Below are 20,690 nucleotides of genomic sequence, written 5' to 3' on the forward strand. Positions count from 1 at the left end.
GATGGCTATGACAAAGAAAATATGACATCATTAGAATTACAGGTAAGACAAGGGGAAACCCAAAGTACAGACAAGAACACAGAAATATTTTTAAGAGAGTACAGATGTCATGACATTTATTAAAAGGCATGCTACAATGCTATACTTGTTAGGAAAGAGATTAGAGATATCAAGTAATAGTCAGCAAATATACAAACTGAACAAAAATGGAATATATTGTAGTGTACAGAAGCTTGAATTAACCATGCACTACGCACTTAGAAAATATGTTTTTTAATATTTTATCTTCTCTTCGCATTTATAACATAATTCACTTCAGTAATCACAGAATCCTTTTCTTCCAATGCCACAAACTGTGTTACAAATGAAAGCTGGTACTGCTGCTTATCAAAATATACAAGACAACTGATGTTTTATATAAAACCACTTTATATGTTAACTTGTTCCCAAAAACCGTTTTTTTTTCTTTTTCGGCCTGGTTTTAAAAAATGTTGTTACAAATATTTACAGCATTTTCTTCTGTTAGATGAACATTCTTATAAACTGAAAAAGGGAATTTTATGAACAGACCACATAAAACACGAGACAATGTCAGAGGCTCCTAGCTGTGCTATTTTTTTTTTTCTTAAATACAGTACTGAAAATGCCCATAAAACCCATGTTGTCCTAATCCATTTTGTTCACATTTAAACTCCCGTTTTCTCTAAGTAGTCTATTCGCCGATAGGAAATAGAAAATAAAGGCCGCTTTGCACTGGATCTTCTTTCAGAAAGGAGCTTGGGAAAAGAAATGCTTAACAGAAAGGAGTCAAAACCAGAACAGTCAGTCTTTGGTCAGAGCAATGAGGTGACATTTTGATGCAAAACTTTGCTTGGTCAGCAGTCTTTATAATTAGTACTTTTTGGATGTGGGATGAATTTTTTAAAGATCTGGGTAACAATGGTAAGGGAGAAAAAAGGCTAGAGTATGATTTTTTTTAATGACATCAAAAATAGCTATTTAAATATTTGTCATTACAACTACTACATAGATTCAAGAACTAAAAATAATGTAACAACAACAAAAATCTGTTTACAGTGCTGATTTAAGCTTGCCATGAGCAGCTTTCAATCATGACTATTATCACCAAGGTCACTGGACCAGAAAAATATCCCTGTTCTCTGGAACATATGCCTCAGGTTACAGAAACTAAGATGACTACCACAAAGATTACGAGCAGCTCTGTTCTTGGACCTGCACAATGCTATATAATGAATATTATGTGATGAAGGCAAAAAGTGTAACTGAGACTTCATTTTACAGTTACAACTGTTTGCTTGAACGGAGGGTGTGTGGGACAACATTCTTTTAAAACTATAGTATGTATTTCCTGAAAACCAGAATACTGATACTACCTTAGTCTCAAATAGGAAGAAAAGATCAATTAAGACTATTGAAGAAGGCACATAACCTTTGGTCCTGTTTTGTTTTTCTCCCTCTATAAAACCCCCAAAACTAATATTTTAGTAATTTTCTATTTTTTAAATCATTCACAACTAGCTGTTAAAATTTGCTCTGAAAAAAGACTGCAAATAGTCTTGTAGACAATAACACAGCTCTTAAAAGACAGCTGAGTTATATTTTCTTTAAAGAAAAAGTTCTGTGCAATCTAAATTGTATTTCTTTTAGCACAACAGTAGAATATTTTAAATCTGGCAGTTTTATTCTTGTTAACAACAGATCAAGACAAAGGAAAAGTTAAGAAAAATGCTTTTACGCATAGTCATGCTGTCTTTTTGGTTTTAAAAATAGCAGTACACACTAGGTTTTCTAAGAGATAGGCTGATAGTTTGGCAAACAGGGCTTTTAAGTGACTCACTGGGTGGCGGGGGGAACACATACTTTTGAGCTTGTCATCTTTTGTCCAAAAATACTTAGTGGAAACCGAAGAGGAATTACATGTTAATATAAATGTATAACCTTTGCTGCCTAATGACATGGAAGCTTTCAAAAGTTTATATAAAACTGATCAGAGACATTCATGAGAGTTACTTTTAATCAACTGAAGCAGAACCTATAATCACCATCCTAGGTGGAGCCAAAAAAAGGCATTGCTTCCATAAGGAATAGGCAGGCAAAAATTGTGTCTCTAAAAACTGTGAGATTTGCAACTTTCAACAAAATCAGAAACATTACTACAAATTAACATAACAATATTTAGCCTTAAATAATGAATTTATGGCATTCTGCAGGAGCTATTGGGTAATTCTGATACTCTCCTGTAAGTTATCAAATTATTAAGGTTATTTTTCTATTTGTATCTCACAGGAAAAACAATTTACTGCTATGCAAGTTATTTAAATCTCAAAGTAGAACTTTTTGGCATAAATTGCTACTGTTAAACGTGTACTGCTATTTTTTAATAAAGTCCTGAATATACATACTTTGTGTTAAAGTCAGACACCTCCAAAAATAAGACAATACTCCTTAAAATTAAGTAAATAAACTTAAAAATAGGATACTATAACAGCTCAACAGCAAAAATAAACATTGCTCAGAAGATATCAACTACATGCATGCCAAAGCAAAAAATACAAAGATCTAGTTTTTCCACTGCCCTGATATTTTAAAATCTTTTTACAGAAACTATACCAACACAAATACTGTAGACCTCTATAATTCAAAGAGCAAATAGCCCAATATGGACAACATCCATGTGCTACAGCTAATTTTGGACACAAATTGATGGTTGCAAACACACTATTTTAAACAAGAATATCTCACCTTTTCCAAATCTTAATTTGATTAATGTTCTTTGTCAATAAATTAAGATGTATGTAATGTGCATATGTATGTACAACACTAGAAAAGTGTATGTATGTATATACACTTATCTATACACACACACACACGCGTGCGCAAATCCCTGAAAAGGATTCAAATGTTCTCTCTCAAATATGAAGGCCATTCCCTACTTCAAAATTACATTCAATACCATTGTGATCTCCCTTCTGCTACACTTCTGCTACACTTACACTGACTGTTATAGGAATCATGAATTAAAACTACACAGTAATTCCTAACTAAAAAAAAACCAATTTAACATGCCACTGAAAATTATAATAGTGCCTGTATGGAAGGAAAAAAATGAAGCAATTTGGGGAGATTTCTTAAAGAAGTCGTTTTTTCCCCTTCCCTCTTACTCAGTGTTTTGGTAAAAATATATTCCATAAGTGAAAAAAATAAAAATTAGATAAATGATTATACCTATCAGCCAATAGTAAAATTGATCCTTTTGAAAGATCTCAATATAGTGTCCTCCTTTGTATTCTAACAACTAATTGTTGCTCAGCGTTGAGTGAATTCTGCTTTTTAACAATTATCTTTTGTAGTCTCCAATTTTTTATAAAATTTCTTCCTGTGTTCAAATTAATGGCTGGAATATAGCAAAGAAATTGAGATATTCTTTTAAAAGGTGAGATGAACCACTCTGAGAATCTGAAAAGTGTAAAAGGGGTGGACAAAAATGACCCTTTTAACAAATTCTGCTTTAAAAAAATCCAATCAAGCACTGAAGGAATTAACAAAAGCAAAGTATCTAACTAAAAAGAAACAATTTTACATTATACAATCACTGAAGCAACATTAAAATGTACTCTCACATTCAACTAAAAAGAGGGACAAAGTATGAGAAAGAATCCACCTTCTCATACTCCATATATGTGGGCACTCAGTAATGAAGTTACATTAACAAAGAAAAGCAAGTTCTCACGAGTATATGACAAAAACCAAGTAATCCTGAGACAAATTCTAATGGGTGATAAAGATCAGACAAGATCCAGAACTGAGACTGCATGTTATAGCCCCAAATTGGTATGCTATAACTGGCAATGACCACTATTGGTCACAATATGAAGAGGCCTACAGGTGTGCACTGAGTTATTCCCCAAACCGTTTAACCCTTCCTCACCCCATCTCTACACCAAAGCACCAAAAAATTTGAATAGAAACTAGTAGTTATTGAAAATCACTTAAAATTGCAATGAAAAAAACTTTAAAATCCTTACCAAAACAGGGAAAGAAAAAACAAATGCTCACCAAGCCCACGATATAGCTTTCAAGATACTTAAAGTCTAACCTATTATATCATAAGCACATAATAAGGCACATAATAGGAAATTAAGTAAATACACAGTAATTCTGAATAAGTATTAGAGATTATAGTGGTACAAAAAACCCTTGAGATTGATTTTTTTCTAAAAGAAGACTTTACCAAAAATAACTTTTAAAAAATCTGTCAAACCATATGATAGACCTGAATATTTTCCTTAAGACTGTAAACTTTTTTCTGAAAACAACTATAAAAAAGTAGTTTATAAGTAGGATTATTTTTCTTTTTAAATTTTCCAAGATCATATTATATTATTCGGCAAGTGTCATTTTGAAATTTAAAACATGTTTTTTCCTAATAAAATTATTAATTATTCTGACATCTTAATAGATCCTGGTTGGATTCCACTTAATTTCCCTGGAGACAGTTGAGACACTTCATTCTCCAAATAGTCTTAAAAAGTTAAAGATATGCAAAGGAGTGTCTTACAGTGGAAAAAAAAAGTGAAAGAAAACACGCAGATTTATAAATTTGCTTCCAATACAACCCAATTTGTTTATGTATAGTAAGTATCAGTATATGCCAAATAACTGATGTAACTTATAAGGGAACACAGTTTTCTAGAGGAGTCAAACTTCTGAGTCATACAGTTAAAATCTTGGTTGTAGGTAATTTAAATTACTTATGTCAAGTAATTTTAAAAGTCTGTATGTTTAAATTTTTCAAAGTACAAAGGAGTTTAGAAATGTTGTATAAGGCTGATCTGGACCCAAACGAAAAGAAAGACCATCCTCTTGAAATCCAATTTAATATAGGGAATTAAATTATTGAAAAAAATTTTTTTCCTGATTCTTTTTTCCTGAAGATTATTTTCATTTTAGAAACTATGGGACAAAGGAAAAACACGCCTCTGGTGACGTATTGGCAGAGGGTTTAAGGGAAAAGAGAACATCCCATGATTTTTTGAATATACTTGAATATCAAACTCAGGAAGAGTTATTTTTGTGAAAGAGGCAGAATTGGTCTTGAGCTGCTTCAGTCTATGTCTGAAGGGTTTTACTAAAATTATGGTCCAGTCTTAGGAGAAAAATTCACAGAAAAGTTAGATTGTAGATTTTGAGAAGGAAACTCTGAGGTGGTGATTTTCTCCAAGGTCATGGTTATGAAGTTCAATGAGAGCCTGGATTGCTTCTTCCACAGATCCCAACTGAATGAGTGCCATTTTGCGATCTTTCCTGAAAATGGTAGAAGAAATAGAAAAAGCATATAGAATTAATTTTGCCTACAAACCTCTTCCCCAGACCTAGAAGACTTCATTAAACTACCTTAAACATTTGCAGATCATATTAAATAATGTTAATGTATTTCTTAAAAGCATGGACTTACTGAAAGAATTTAAAAGCCTTCACTGAACATCCGGCTTCCGTGAAAAGGTTCTTCAGATCGTCTACTGTAACAGAGGGGCTGTGAAAACATTACAGAGAGAGTCAACTATCTTATCCCTAATTTTTAAATGATGCAAAGATTAACTCCTGAAATCATCAAGTCTCCAGAATTTTCACATTTCAAAGAGCATAAAGCCACGCAATGAAGACATGATTTGCAAGTGCCCTGAAAGATGTTCAAGGTTGATGCAAACATGTTCTCAAACGATGGAATTTTGTCTTATATCTTTTGCACAGGACATGGGCAGTATATAAAGAACAAGAAAATCTTTCTATATTTATTCTTTCAATGGGATTATTACCCACAATTAACTCTAGTACTTCCAAAGATACTTCCCTAGCTCTGACTTGTCTTCTATGGTCCAGCGTTTTCCACTACTAGGCCAGTAGCTTTTCAATTACTTTCAGGGTAATTATGAACATGTGTATGTGGTAACCAGGTTCTAAGATAGCCCCCAACTACTCTTGCCTCCTAGTATTCACACTTTTGGTACTCCCCTCCCATATCTAATAAGAATGTCCTCTGTAACCCTCAGGGTATTGTAGATATGACACACGTGACTTCTGAGGCTGAGAGACACTGCAATTTCCACCTTGCCCTCTCTTGAATCACTAGCTTTGGAAGAAACCAGCTGCTATTTCACGTGGACGATCAGCAGCCCTATGGAGAGCTCCTTGTGGCAAGGAGCCACAAGTTGACAGCTCCTCCTGTCAACAACTAAGTATATGGTGAGCCACTTTGGAAGTGGATTTTCTATCCCCAGTTAAGCCTTCAGATGCAACCTTATGAGAGATTCAGCCAAAACCACCCAGCTAAGCCACTTCTGGATTCCTGACTTACAGTAACAGTTTGAGATAATGAACATCTACTATTGTGTTAAGCTGTTAAGTTTTGGGGTGATCTATTACGCAGCAGTAGATAACTAATACAGTGGTCTATCACATGAGAATCAACTGACTAAAAGCAGACTCTTCCTCATCTCACAACTCCCAGCAAGGAGGCTGTTATAGAACAATAATTGGCTCTGCAAGGAGACAGATATAAGTTCACATTCTATTTTTCATTCACCTGGTATGTCACTCTTAAGTTACTTAATCTGAGCCTCTCACTTTCATTGTTAAAATGAAACTAATGACCTTTACTCCAAATGTTATTATGGATAAATTGCTAGAGACAGAACGTAGAATAGTGGTTACCAGGGACTGGGGGTAGAGAGAAACGAGGAGATACTGTTTAATGGGTCCAGAGGTTCAGTCTGAGATGATGACAAGGATCCGCAGATGGATATAAGTGATGGTTGCACACTATGAATGTACTTAATGTGAACGTACACTCAAAAACGGTTAAAATGGTAAAACTTAGGTTATGTATTTAACCACAATTTTAAAAGAAGGTTATTATGGAGATTAAATGAGGTAACACACGTAAAACACCAGCACAGTGCCCAGACTTGGCAGATGGTTAAAAAAAGTATTAACGTCTTTTCTCTCTTCTACCTACGATGCAACTTGAGACCAGCTCCTGGATAAATGTACTTAAGAGGGAGCCTGCTTTAGTATTTAAATATGTTGCCTCTCTCCCTGACTCTGTAGTGATGAGGTGCTAAATTTCTAGATTTTTTTCTCAAGTGACTCTTCCAGTTGCCTGGTTGGCATGAGGTTTGAGCCATTGCCCAATTCGGATTCAAGGTTTCTCCATATAGCCTAATTGGAGACTAGCTAGGAGCCTGGGTATTCAACAGCATTTTGAATAATTATTTTCTCTTCCTATTCAAATCCCATTCTCATTCTCAGAAATATTCCAGTAATGTACCCTTCTCCATTCCCTCAGTCTTTAACTTTTCACACAGGTGCTCGCACACAACTATACCCCACAGCTTTTACCCTTCCTTCCCAAAGCTTATCCCTCTTCATGTATTAGATTAAGTTATATAAAACTGCCAACTTGGGACTTCCCTGGTGGCGCAGTGGTTAAGAATCCGCCTGCCAATGCAGGGGACACAGGTTCAAGCCCTGGTCTGGGAAGACCCCACATGCCGCTGAGCAACTAAGCCCATGTACCACAACTACTGGGCCCACACTCTGCCACAAACAGAAGCCACTGCAATGAGAAGCCCGCACACTGCAACAAACAGCAGCCCCTGCTCGCCACAACTAGAGAAAGCTCGTGCACAGCAACGAAGACCCAACACAGCCCCCTTTGTACGTCAAGGATTTCAAGAATTAAAACTGGGGTTGCCAGGTGCTTTCTATAAAGGGCCCTACAGTAAATTTCTTAGGCTCTGATGGCCATACAGCCTCTGCTGTAACTATTCAGCTTTGTGGTTATAGCTCAAAAGCAGCTATAGCTAATACATAAATGAATAAATGTGGTTGTGTTCCATGAAACTTCATTTATGGAAGGTGAAATTTTAATTTTATGTAATTTTCTCAAATCACAAAAAATTTTTCTTTTGTTTTTCCGTAACCACTTGAAAATGTAAAAACCAATCTTAGATCATGGGCCTTACAAAAACAGACGGATTTGGACCATAGGCTATAGTTTGTCGATCTCTAAGTTAGATGATGACTAAAGAACAAGTCTGCTACAACACTGGTTAAATACAGAGTGGTTACAAGAAAATTTTTAGCTTTTAGATATATATATGGCTTTGCAGCTTGTAGGTAAAAAATAGAGAATTCAGTTTTACCAAATTCTTAGATACATAAATTATTTGATTTTGCTGTGCTGGTCACTAAAGGGTCTTTACTTATACAAAAGGATGAACAAGTATAACCAGTGGAATATTTCTGCACAGATTTTTGCCATTCTATAACTGAAAGTTAACAGGTGCTAATTCTCTGTTTGGAAAGAAAAATTTAAAACATTGCTATCTTTCACTTTCATAGTGTATGGTTAAACTTCTTAAGACATGATGGCAAATAAATCATCTTACGAGAAATTAGTGAATAGGACAACTGCTACGTTAGAATAATTTCAGTTTTTACCTCCCCAAACCATATACTGTAGATTATTAATCATCTAAATGAATAGTAACTAATTAGATACATACGGGATGTTGGAAAGATGCAGAGTAGCTGATGGTGGAAAAATATTCTGGAAGTTTTTAGAGCCAGGCTTTTTAAAGCGATGCAAAGGACTATTGCTAAAATCCTTAGTCAGACCTTGGTCTTCTTGTCCCTCTCGAGGAAGCTGAACTGCTTGATGTTTGGACAGTGTAGCACGAAGCACTTTCCCATAAAGTCTCTGACCACTCAGATGGTTCATTGCTGGTGCATAAGAAGAAAATAAGGAAAGTCTGGGTACTAAGATAGTCTCTGTAAAACTGTCTATCATAATTCTTTTTATTTAGTCATTTAAAAAATTATACTGTCAGTTTGAGGGCTTAAAAATGGTTTTAAATTTAAAAACTCTTATATACGAAAATGTATTAAATGACTCTGTTTTTCTGTAATGAAAGAAAAGCAATACAACAAAAAGTAACTATTTTCCTAGCAGAGTGCTAGGAAGTTCCAGAATGCCTGAAACATACCACATGTTCAGGAAATGATTATTGAATAAATTAGTTTAATCTCAAGTAAATTTTTTTTAAACATCTTTATTGGAGTATAACTGCTTTACAACAGTGTGTTAGTTTCTGCTGTATAACAAAAGTGAATCAGCTATACTATACATATATCCCCATGTCTCCTCCCTCTTGTGTCTCTTTCCCACCCTCCCTATCCCACCCCTCTAGGTGGTCACAAAGCACCAAGCTGATCTCCCTGTGCTATGTGGCTGCTTCCCACTAGCTATCTATTTTTAATCCCAAGTAAAGCTTTTTTAATAAAAAATCTGAGTAATAATATTTCAACAGCCACTATAATAATAAACGGTGAGATTGTAGAATGACACTTTCTTGAACCATCATTATGAAGTATTCCCAAACTGTTATGCCATGCAACAGTTCTAGAAAACTTAATTTGAAAGGAAAATAAATAAGCAAACAAACAAATAAAATGAAAGAAAACAAGTCATGTTTATTAGTTTAAAGCTAATGGAAAAACCCTAGAGTCAAAGCTCTAAACATCAACAATATATTCAAATAGATAAATGAACTTCAAAGAATAATAAATATTTTAAAATCTTAAAATATAAGCAGATCCAAATAATAATGGAGATATTAACATAAGAAGGTACTCTTCCTACTAGCCATAAGTTTATTTTATAGGAAAATTCACATACAAAAGGGGCAGGTTATCATTATTATTATTAATCGTTAGTACCTAGCTGAGCTTGATTTGCATCTGCCATCTGAACCAATGCATTTTCTTTCTTATTAAACATTATCTTCACTCGATGTACATCACCATATACTCCTAATTAAAAAGACAAAACAAAACAATTTTTTAATGCTGATTGTGTAATGTTCAATTAACTTTACTAATATATTTAAAGAAAGCTTCTTTTCTCATACTATATGCTTTCCCTGGGCAATTTCATACAAATGCTCCCAAATTTGTAATCTCTTCTATGTTCCAGATTTATTAATCTAGTACCCCCGTTCACCTGGATGTCCCATAAACACTTCAATTGATTCACCTGCTCTTTCCTGCACCCTCCTGTGTTCACTAACTCTGTTGATAAACAGTACCATCATGCACATATTTGCTCCAGTCAGACATCTGGGAGTCATCTTTTGACTTACCCCTTTCCTTAGACACTTACACATCCAGTCAACTACCAGCACTCATTGATTCTATGGCCTAAATATCTCTCACATTTGTCCACTTCTTCCCATCCTCACTACCATCAAACCTATTATCACCAATTCACATCTGGACTATCATCATAGCCTCCTAACTGATCTCATTACATCCATTTTTTCTATGCTAGTGTTCCCCAAAGTGGGTCCCACATCCCCAAAAGCAGGCAAAATGATTCACTGGGGTGTGGGAGGAAAATAAACTTTTACTTGTACTGATTTGTTTATATAAACCAGTATGAAAAACTACATTTTACTAATTTTCAACATATAGAAGAAATTATATACAGAAGTTTCTACAATATGAAGGGCATTCTCTCATTTTTAAAATTTAGTGTATTAAAATATATTGCAATTTATGTGGAACAGGGTATCACCAATATCATAAAAATAAGATCTTTAAACAGTAGCATCATTACCATACTTTGTAATAGGATGAGAGAATGACTATGACAATCTTCAAGGCACACAAAGGAGTATTGGTTATCTTGTGGGCAAGCCCCTAAGAGCAACTAAACTTAAGAGATGAATGGTAGTTTTAAAATTAAAAAAAAAAAAAGACAAGTATTCCAAATTTGCTGCCCTTTTCAGAAATGACAAGTGGCTGAAATAGATACTCTGTAAAAAATAACACACAATTTGTTCTTTAAGCTGAGGGTGATATTTTTCTAAATGAGTGAGAAATTAACTACTTTTGGAAAGAAATGTGCTCTGGCTATTAAAGAGACATGAACATTTAGCATTAATAAATGATTTTGTTAATGAAAATTACATAAATGTGTCCTGAATAAAAACTTTTACAGCAACTGCAAATGAGTATAATGTTTCTCTGTGGGCTGATAGAGATATTCTAAAATTGGACTGTGGTAATGGCTGCACAACTCTATAAATTTACTAAAAATCACTGAGCTGTACATCTGAAGTCAGAGAATTGTAATGGCTGTAAATTATATCTCAAAAACGCTGTTAAAAAAACCTATTGCCGGGCTTCCCTGGTGGCACAGTGGTTGAGAGTCCGCCTGCCAATGCAGGCGACGCGGGTTCGTGCCCCGGTCCGGGAAGATCCCACATGCCGCGGAGCGGCTGGGCCTGTGAGCCATGGCTGCTGAGCCTGCGCGTCCGGAGCCTGTGCTCCACAACGGGAGAGGCCACAACACTAAGAGGCCTGCGTACCGCAAACAAAACAAAACAAAACAAAAAAACCTATTACCCACTCAAAAAATTTGAAACAATTTTCCATCCTCTTAAAAATTCTTCCACATGAAGAGTGAGTTTTAACCCCATTATGCTAATGTTAACAGTTTTCAAGATCAACTAATTTAACAAGAGGAAAAATGGAACTTTTCTAGGTAAAGTACAACAAAATTTAGTGGATTAGACTGAAAAATTAGTATCATAATTATTTAGTACAGCAACAATGAAACACTTCCATTCAAATCACCTATTTTTTTTTTTTTTTTTTTTTGGCCGTGCCCACGCAGCTTGCGGGATTCTCAGTTCCCAGACCAGGGACTGAACTTGGGACCTGGCAGTGAAAGCACTGAGTCCTAACCACTGGACCGCCAGAGGATTCCCTTGCATATCTTTATGAGGTATCTTTTTCATTTATGACAACCATTAAGATCAAGTACGAAAATAAAGTGAATTTAGAATCAGTTCGTGGGATACTGAACCAAAATGAAAAAGGTTTTTGAAAATAATGAAGCATATTAAATCATACTTCTCACTAAATGTTAATAGATTTTTATTTTTAAAAGTGTCATAAGAAAAATCTTTAAAATATTACTTCATTGCTCTTATATTTGTTTGTACATATTATACTAAAGAGTATAGTAAAAGATGGATGAAATTTATGAATAATTAATCATATATAGATTAGGAGTACCTGGCTAAATATTTTTTTTAACTGAGAGGCACACTATTGGAAAGTTAGGGGATTATTTTTATAATCAACATCTCATTATGCCTCTCTCCTGTTTAAAACTAGTCAATGGATTCCCACTGTTCTTAAGTTAAAAACGAAGTTCTTTAATATAGCTTATAAGCTCTTAATGACCTTGCCCCTATCCATCTGCCCAGCTTCAACATGTCTCTCCCTTACACTCTTCATTGAGCTTCCTTCATTTCTATGTTACACGAGTTCTGTCTCTCACTGCTACTATCTGTGAAAGGACATTTGCCCTCCCTTTCTGCCTGGCTAATGTGTCCTCATTTTTCACAAGTCAGCTTAACTATCATTTCTAATGGTACATCATCTTTGATTCCCTCAGCTAGGTTAGGTCTCCTAGCTGTATGTTCCTATTACAGTCTCTATTTCCCTTTTTATAAAATTTTGTTGTAACTGTAATCACTTACTGTCTTCCCTGCTATTCTATCCTCAGTGTCAAACACACTAGTAGGCACACAGCAGTAATAAGTATTACTGAATGATGCAATATGCTCAATTCACATCATAGATAATATAAAAAACAACAACAACAAAAATTACTTACCAAATAGGATAAAAAGTCCATGTGGTGTAATAAGCTGTTTGAAAAGGATAACACAAAATATCAGTGTCTAAGTAAAAGTTTTAAGTAAGTTTACTTGTTCAAAGCACTGACTTTTTACATGCTGCTTCTGTATATACTAGTGATGAATTTTAATAAAAATTCTTAAAATAAACATTTTCATTGAATTTAACTCTAGGTCAGAAGCTACAATACCTCCTCCTGAAAGACTTTTTACATATAATACTTTTCAACTCACATCAGGATTAAGATTGGTGACAAGTAGAACAGAATTTCCCGGTATACCACCAGCCCCAGGAATGGCCATCCTTCCAGTGACGGCAGAGGAGGTGATTGCGAGAGGACCAAGAGCTCCGGGACCTAGTCCAGCTGGGACTGACAGACCTTTTCAAAACATCAAAAGCATTTCATATTCTAGTTATCTGGAGAATTACAACACTTAATACAACTTAAGTAAATAAATGAAGACAAAAGCAAAAGTAGAGAAGAAAATGTTTCAAAGCTACCATAAGGATAACAAAGGTCAGTTTTCTGCCCTCCAGAGTCTGTCTGGAAGTAGAGCGCTTTATTCGTTGATGCTATCATACTTAGTACTTTATTATTTATACAGTGCTTTGCATAGCAACCAAATTCACTGGCCTTAAAGCCATTAGGTTTTTCAAAGGGTCTATAACTACAAGTACTCCTTCTATTTCTTAAAACAAATATATTCCAGCACATTTCTCTAAAGTAGATGTTATTTTCATATTGACTTCTACCATAAAACCAGATACATATTTTTGTAAAAAGTCCTTCAGCAGAAGTCACATATGTGCATGCTAGGTAGTAATGCATGTTCTAAAATTGGACTGTGGTAATGGCTGCACAACTCTGTAAATTTATTAAAAATCACTGAGTTGTATACCTAAAACAGGTAAATTGTATACATACATTCTGCATGGGGAAAAAACATTTTGTAACCTTGCAAAACATTATTACCATCAAGAACAAATTTATAGGATTCAATATTCTTTTGCAGCAAGAATTTTCAGAGCTCTCTACTCCCCCAGATATTTCAGAACTACTGAAAGTTCTACAATACTGGAATATTGACACTATATACTATACCTAAAACACTACACTTCCTCAGAATGTCCCACTATTTGTATTCTCAGCTTAAAAATTATCTAAGATAAAATCTCTAGTTGATATAAAATAAACCAGTTATTTAATTTATTGATCCTTTAAGCTCAAAATTCCTTATAATAGACAGAGTCTGGCCAGTTTATCACAAATCATGTAATTAAATTGCAATATAGTTTACAATCATACTATTCCGCTTGACAATCTAAGGAAAGTTATTATTACCATCATCTTGCTGAATTTTAAAACCGTGCACATCACCTTCTTAGGGTGGATGCTTTTCCATGAAATCTATACTCAATAGTCTTTTGCATGACCTCTTCCCATGCCCCTGCAACTTTTGAATAACTTCCTTAAGTCTATTATATACCGCCAACACTACACCTTAGCTACACTGTAGGGTACATACATGTGTGTATGTGTATATGTACATCCCCCTGCTACACCTTAAAAGTCTTATCAACTCAGGAGCCCTCTTTACACATTTTTTCTCTTTCTTAACATCTAATACAGTGTTTTATACATACAGTGTGTAGAAAGAAATAACTAAAATGAGGGAAACCATATATCACTACCTCCAAATGTATAAAAATTAAACTTTTGGGAGCTTCAAACACATAAAAACAATGTATAATGCCTTCATTTTAATGGGATAGGTAGAATTACTCACTTAATTAAACATACGTTAAGATGTCTTAAAACCACCAAAAACCTAAAACTTAAATGAACCTCAACCTTTTAAATCACTCTTTTCTTTTTAGTTAACTTCATCCTCTCCAGTGAAGAGAGCAGTTAAAATTCCCAGAATTAGAAAGGCAGGATACAAAGATTATTGCCAGAAAGCAACTATGTTGCAATTTAAAATAGTTATATTCATAAATCACCTGGAAGCTGTAAAAAGGTACTGTGTAGACTAGGCTTAACACTAAGCCACTCTTCTTTCTAATCACCAACCTCAAGTGTATTCTTTAAGCACCAGCAATAAAATCATAAAGTATTTTTTCTCCTCCTTAAGTTATGATCAAATTCATTTTGTTTACTATTTGGAAAAGAGTCAGAGAGCCATTATCAAAGTATTAACCGATTGCTATCTCTTAATTATTTCTATTACTTAAAGAAAAAAATATATTTTTTTCCTGAAATAAAACAGCATGCATACCCTCTACGGTAATCTTCTAAACCCATTAATCAAAAAAACAAAAAAAGAGGATTTACAAATAAGTTTAACAGTAAATGTTTATTAATTCAAATGTTTGCTGACTGCATACTATGTATTAAATGCCATCAAAGGCATTTAAGGACACAAAGATAAATAACACACAAGTCTGTTTAACATGTAATTGATAAGCTTATAAGCAAGCAGTTCATATATTTTGTATAATAACCAAAAAGGCAAATCAGAGATTATTAATATAGTCAACCTATAGTTATCTGTGCCAATGGCAAGTACAAATGATGCAGAATATATAAGGGAATTTTGGAGTTGAGAATGGAACCAGAGAGAATTATTTATAAACACAAGGAAGCTGTGCATCATATATTGTACATGAGCCACTTCTATGACTGAAACACCTAATGCTTTTATTATAAATCCTTCAAATATGGTAATACTTTTCATTTTGATAAGTTCCTGGAAAATATAGACCATCATTAAGAAATCATTTCAAATTCAACTTTAGAGTTAGTCACCTGTAGCTTGAGGAAATCCAATGGCTGGGGCAAATCCAGCAGCCCCTGCATATGGTGAGGAAATTATTCCTGGTGCACCTAACGGGGAAGAGAAGCTAAAATAAATATACTACCTTCTATAAATATGGTTATAGCAATATAAAATGGCTATATGAAGGTGTATTACTGATAAAGAGATTCTGTTACAGAGTAAAGATTTGTTCAACAGGTGATCCTTAATGGTAAGTAAAGAGCCTCTGCCACTTTCAGAGGCTAACCCCTTTCAACTGGGTTCAAGGTTCAAGAGTACAGCTAAAATATTATTTAATTTTGAGTTATTAGTTTGCTACTTAGTTTTAGTTTATTTAGTTTTGTTATTTAAGTTGATATTCTTGTCCTTATTTAGAGCATTGTTTCTATGCAAAAATTATCAAATACTTATTAAATTGTACTGTACCTGGGGGGTACTGTGCTGACAAAAAGAAGTATGAAATAAAAATCCTTGCCTTTGAGAGGCTTTACAAACTAAAAGTATGAATTACAGGAGATTCACAGGCTGAGGATATATGGGTTTAAATACAAATATACTGTAAGTGGTCTAAGAAGAAGGGATTGCAAAGGATTACTGTGACTGTTTGAAGGTCTCTCAGGAGGTAAAACTTGAGCTGGACATTCAGTAAGTGAAAAGCAGTGCTTAGTAGTGTGCACTGGATGCTAAACAAAAGCTGGTATTCCCTCTCCTTTTAGAAGCCTGGCGACTGTGAACCATCAATAAAAACAAGAGTTAGTTCCAATGGAGGAGTCAGTACTAGTAGGAAAACAATTTGGTTTGGGACAAGTTAAGGTTGAGGTGATAGTGAGAAACTCAAATGGGAATGCCACAAGTGGAAATGAGGGGGCAAACTCAGAATTTCTAACTATTACAAGACACAGATTTGTAAATCATCTATATAGAAATAAGTGTGAAAGCCATATGAATGAGAGCTCCGCTAAAAAGGGCACAAGGCAAGAAATGAAGAAAGCTAAAAATAGAACCTGGGAGTATTAGTACACTTAAGTGGTAGAGGAAGGAAGAGGAACATTCTAAGGAAAAGAGAAAAACCTTAGAAAGCAAAACAAAACAGTGAATTATAATGAATTATAGTCCCTCAGGATCTAGAGACATAGAGTTTTAGGGGAGGGGGCCTTCCATAAAAGTCAAAGAGAGTGAGAAATGTAAAAGGTAAACAATAGTCTTAGAGCAACAGTGAGAAGCTAGACTGTAAGAGTCAAAGGGAAGGTTTTGGGGTTTTTTACCCTAATGATAGGCTGATATGCATATTTATAGGAGGAAGTATGTAGGCTACATTTTCCAGAGGAGTTAAAAGATCATATAAGTTTATTCTCTTCATTTAAGATAATTATTTAACAGAATTTATTAAATATGTAGCTGTGATTAAAATAATTCAAGAAAATACAGTCATTGAGAGACTTCAGGGACAGAGCTAGCAGAGAGAACCAACAATAAATGAAGACACAGATAATGAGAATAACTGACAGAGTGATGAAATAAGAAGGGAAACATATATTTATTGAAAGCACATTAGGAGGCAAGCATTCTTCTAGTGCTGAGGAAGCAATGAATAAAGCAGACAAGAATCTCTGCCCTTGCTAAACTTACATTCAAGTAGGCTCAAGATCATAGGTAAAATGAAAACAGAAACAGACTCACAGACTTAGAGAATGAACTTACGGCTACCAGTGGGGAAGGGAGGGGGGGAGGGATAATTAGTGAATTTGGGATTGACATGTACACACTGCTATATTTAAAATGCATAACCAACATGGACCTATTGTATAGCACAGGGAACTCTGTTCAGTATTATGTAACAACCTAAATGGGAAAAGAATTTGAGAAGAATAGATACATGTACATGTATAACTGAATCACTTTGCTGTACACCGGAAACTAACAAAACACTGTTAATTAACTATACTCCAATATAAAGTAAAAAGTTAAAAAAAAAAGATAGGTAAAATGATTCACTTTCATAACAGAAATAACTATACTTAAGGCATAAAGGAAGACTTATCAGAGAGGGTTCAGTACAGGTATAAGTTATCGCGAAAATTTACACTAGAAAATTAAACATAGGAAGAGATATGGTAGGGATTCCCTGGTGGTGCAGTAGTTAAGAATCTACCTGCCAATGCAGGGGACACGGGTTCGAGCCCTGGTCCAGGAAGATCTCACATGCCGCGGAGCAACTAAGCCCATGCGCCACAACTACCGAGCCTGCGCTCTAGAGCCTCCAAGCCACAACTACTGAAGCCCAAGCGCCTAGAGCTCGTGCTCCGCAAAAAGAGAAGGCACCGCCATGAGAAGCCCATGGACTGCAACGAAGAGTAGCCTCTGCTCACCGCAACTAGAGAAAGCCCGCGCGCAGCAACGAAGACCCAGCGCAGCCATAAATAAATAAATTTTAAGATATATTTTTTAAAAATAAGAAGAGATACTGTAGATTGTATTACTGTTGCCAAGTATTCACTTGACCCTTCCATGTAACTCTGGTCAGTCATGTGACTTGCAGTGTCTCCTGTGGGAGAAGCATACATTTCTATGCAACACCCACCGCACTCAGTCATGTGATAGGAACACACGGACAAACAGGACATAAACTGCCTCTATGCAGAAGCTTTAAGAGGCATTATGGGTTTACACCAGCTCTCTTATTTTTTACTCTCTGCCACAAGAATGCCATGTCTCAAATGTAGTGACACCTTCAGCCTGGGCCCTCCATCAAAAAGACATGTGAAGGAAGTTTGCAAAAGCTGATTTGCAGCTGATTAAGTGTCAGTCATGTGAGAGGAATAAATGTTAATTGCTGTAAACCACTGAGATTTGTGGGAAGGGCAAGGGACCTACTTTTAAAACAAAACAAAGAGACTAATACAAATGGCTATGGGGTGGGGGGTATGAGGCAGAAGACCTGTAGTAGGTTTTAGAGAAATGAGGAAAATTCTTGAGATAACACTCACTGAACATTAAATAGCAATAAATGAAAGAATTGGCAAACAATTACCAGGGCCAAATTTTAAATAATTGTTTCCAAGTAAAATATGATTAACAAGAACATTTGTTAATACTTGACAAAAGAATCATTTGCAAAGTTTCTGTAAATCTACATTCCTCAAATAAGCAGAAACAGAAACATTTTAGCAAAGTAACCAGTTAGGCAATGGTTTACACAAACTTTTAAGAAAAAGGTTTAAGATTCGCATAACTAAGAATACATATTTTACATTTGGAAAAGGTACTACCACAACAGCAATTAAGGTAATACAAATGAAGAGATAACATTTTTACCTATGAAATCAGTTTATCAGCCTTATTTATAATAGCAAAGCCCTAAAGAAACAAGCTTAATGTCTAAATTGAAGAATTATTATATAAATTATGAGTCACTAGACAAAATACAGAGCCATTTAAAATATTACAAAGAGTATGTACTATGTAAAAAAAGCACAACTATTTTGTTTTTCAAAAATGCTGGTACAGTAGCAGAGTAAACTTTTTGAGTAACTCAAAAAGAAAAAAAGTAGAAAAAGAAATATCTAATTGCAAAAAAATAATTGCAAAGATTTCAGACATTGGAATTATCAGATTTGATTTGATTTGATTTTTAAATAGTATGTTTTAAGAAATAAAAGCCATACTGAAAAATATCTGTAGGGAAGATACTTAAAAAAAAAAAAAGAACCAAGTATCAATAAAATTTCTAGAAATAAAAAGCACAACTATTGAAATCTAAAATTATCAGACAAATTTAACAACAGATTAGACAAAGGTGAAGAGACCATTAGTAAAATGGAAGTCCCTAAGGAATTACTTAGGATGCAGCTCAGAGAGATAAAGAAATAGAAAATGTGAAAGAAAGTTTGAGATACTCAGAGTAAGAGAGTATAACAGGTCTAATCAAAATTCCAGAAAGTAAGAAAAGAAACAGTGTGAAGGAGAAATATATGAGAAGATCATTTCTAGTACCAGTAAAAGACAACAATCCACCAAATCAAGAAGCTTTTTGAGCTCCAGGTAGAAAAAATAAATCCTTAAACAGACACATCATACTGAAACTGTAGACATCAAAGATGAAAAAAAAAAATCTAAAGAATAGCCAGAGAGAAAACAGCAGTAATTAGGTTGACAGCTGACCTTCTAAGAGCAACAATGAAAACCAGACTATTGTGTACTGATTTCTCTAATACATTGGAAAAACAAAACAAAACAAAAAAAACCTGTCAACCTAGAACTCTATATATCTTTTAAAACTGACAACAAAATAAAGACATTTCTGGGGAAATGAACACTTCAAACATGTTAACATAGACCTTCCCCTTAAGAGAATAATAAAGGATATCCTTCCGGCAGAAGGTAAGCAATCCCAGATGGCATATCTGAGTTGCAAGAAGAAATGCAAGGCCTTAAGAGAGTTATATATGGCTTAATCTAAATGAATATTGATTGTATAAAATAATTAACAAATTGAAATGTTAAAATCTAAAAAGTTTTAAACATAATAATATCTTGAGTTAGGAGGAGGTAAGAGAAGGTAAAAGGAGTTAAAGTGTCCTAAAGTTCTTATATTATATAAGAAAAGATTACAGGTATCAATTAACTCTATATTTTGGTAAAATAAGTATGAAAGTTAAAAATCCTAGATGAAAATACAAAACAGTGTTAAACTTCGAAAACAGTAGTGGAAAAAACCAAATAATAAATAAACATTAATTCAACAAATATTTTTTGTGTCTATTTTGTGTCAGGCACAAACTAGAGAAGAAAAAAAACTACCTTGGTGAAGCTTATTTCGACTGATGAAAACAGAAATAAACAATAAACACAGTAAATAAGTTAACTGCATACATAAGAAGGTGATAAATACTACTAAAAACATAGAACAGAAAGAATCAGGAGTACTGAGAGAAGGTTGGTCAGGGTAGGTCAAAGAAGGCAGCAGGAGCAAAATCTGAGGATATCTGGGAGAAAAGCCCTCCAGGAAGAAGGAATAACTAGTGGGAACAATTTGGAGGTAGGAACATACCTAACATGCTTTAGAGGGATGTCAGTTTG

General features: G+C 34.5%; 1 protein-coding gene across 4 annotated transcripts in view; it reads right to left on the reverse strand.

The window, feature by feature from the left end:
* Nucleotides 1–261: 261 nt before the first annotated feature.
* The window catches only part of PTBP3 (polypyrimidine tract binding protein 3), a 101,103-nt gene continuing 80,674 nt past the window's right edge, over nucleotides 262–20,690 (reverse strand). For 3 of the 4 annotated variants that reach the window (XM_029202113.1, XM_029202115.1, XM_029202114.1), the window contains 7 exons: nucleotides 15,602–15,679; nucleotides 13,029–13,174; nucleotides 12,773–12,806; nucleotides 9,802–9,894; nucleotides 8,589–8,805; nucleotides 5,477–5,554; nucleotides 262–5,325 (listed from right to left, as the gene is read on the reverse strand). In XM_029202113.1, coding sequence (XP_029057946.1) covers nucleotides 5,193–5,325; nucleotides 5,477–5,554; nucleotides 8,589–8,805; nucleotides 9,802–9,894; nucleotides 12,773–12,806; nucleotides 13,029–13,174; nucleotides 15,602–15,679 — 779 coding nt within the window. In that variant the 3' untranslated portion in view covers nucleotides 262–5,192. Of the gene's footprint in view, nucleotides 5,326–5,476; nucleotides 5,555–8,588; nucleotides 8,806–9,718; nucleotides 9,895–12,772; nucleotides 12,807–13,028; nucleotides 13,175–15,601; nucleotides 15,680–20,690 lie in introns of those variants that run through there. The other variant, XM_029202116.1, reaches the window with a different exon arrangement.

Source organism: Monodon monoceros, unplaced genomic scaffold (assembly GCF_005190385.1).
Source record: "Monodon monoceros isolate NGI ecotype Baffin Bay Population unplaced genomic scaffold, NGI_Narwhal_1 Super_Scaffold_5, whole genome shotgun sequence".
Lineage (NCBI taxonomy): Eukaryota > Metazoa > Chordata > Mammalia > Artiodactyla > Monodontidae > Monodon > Monodon monoceros.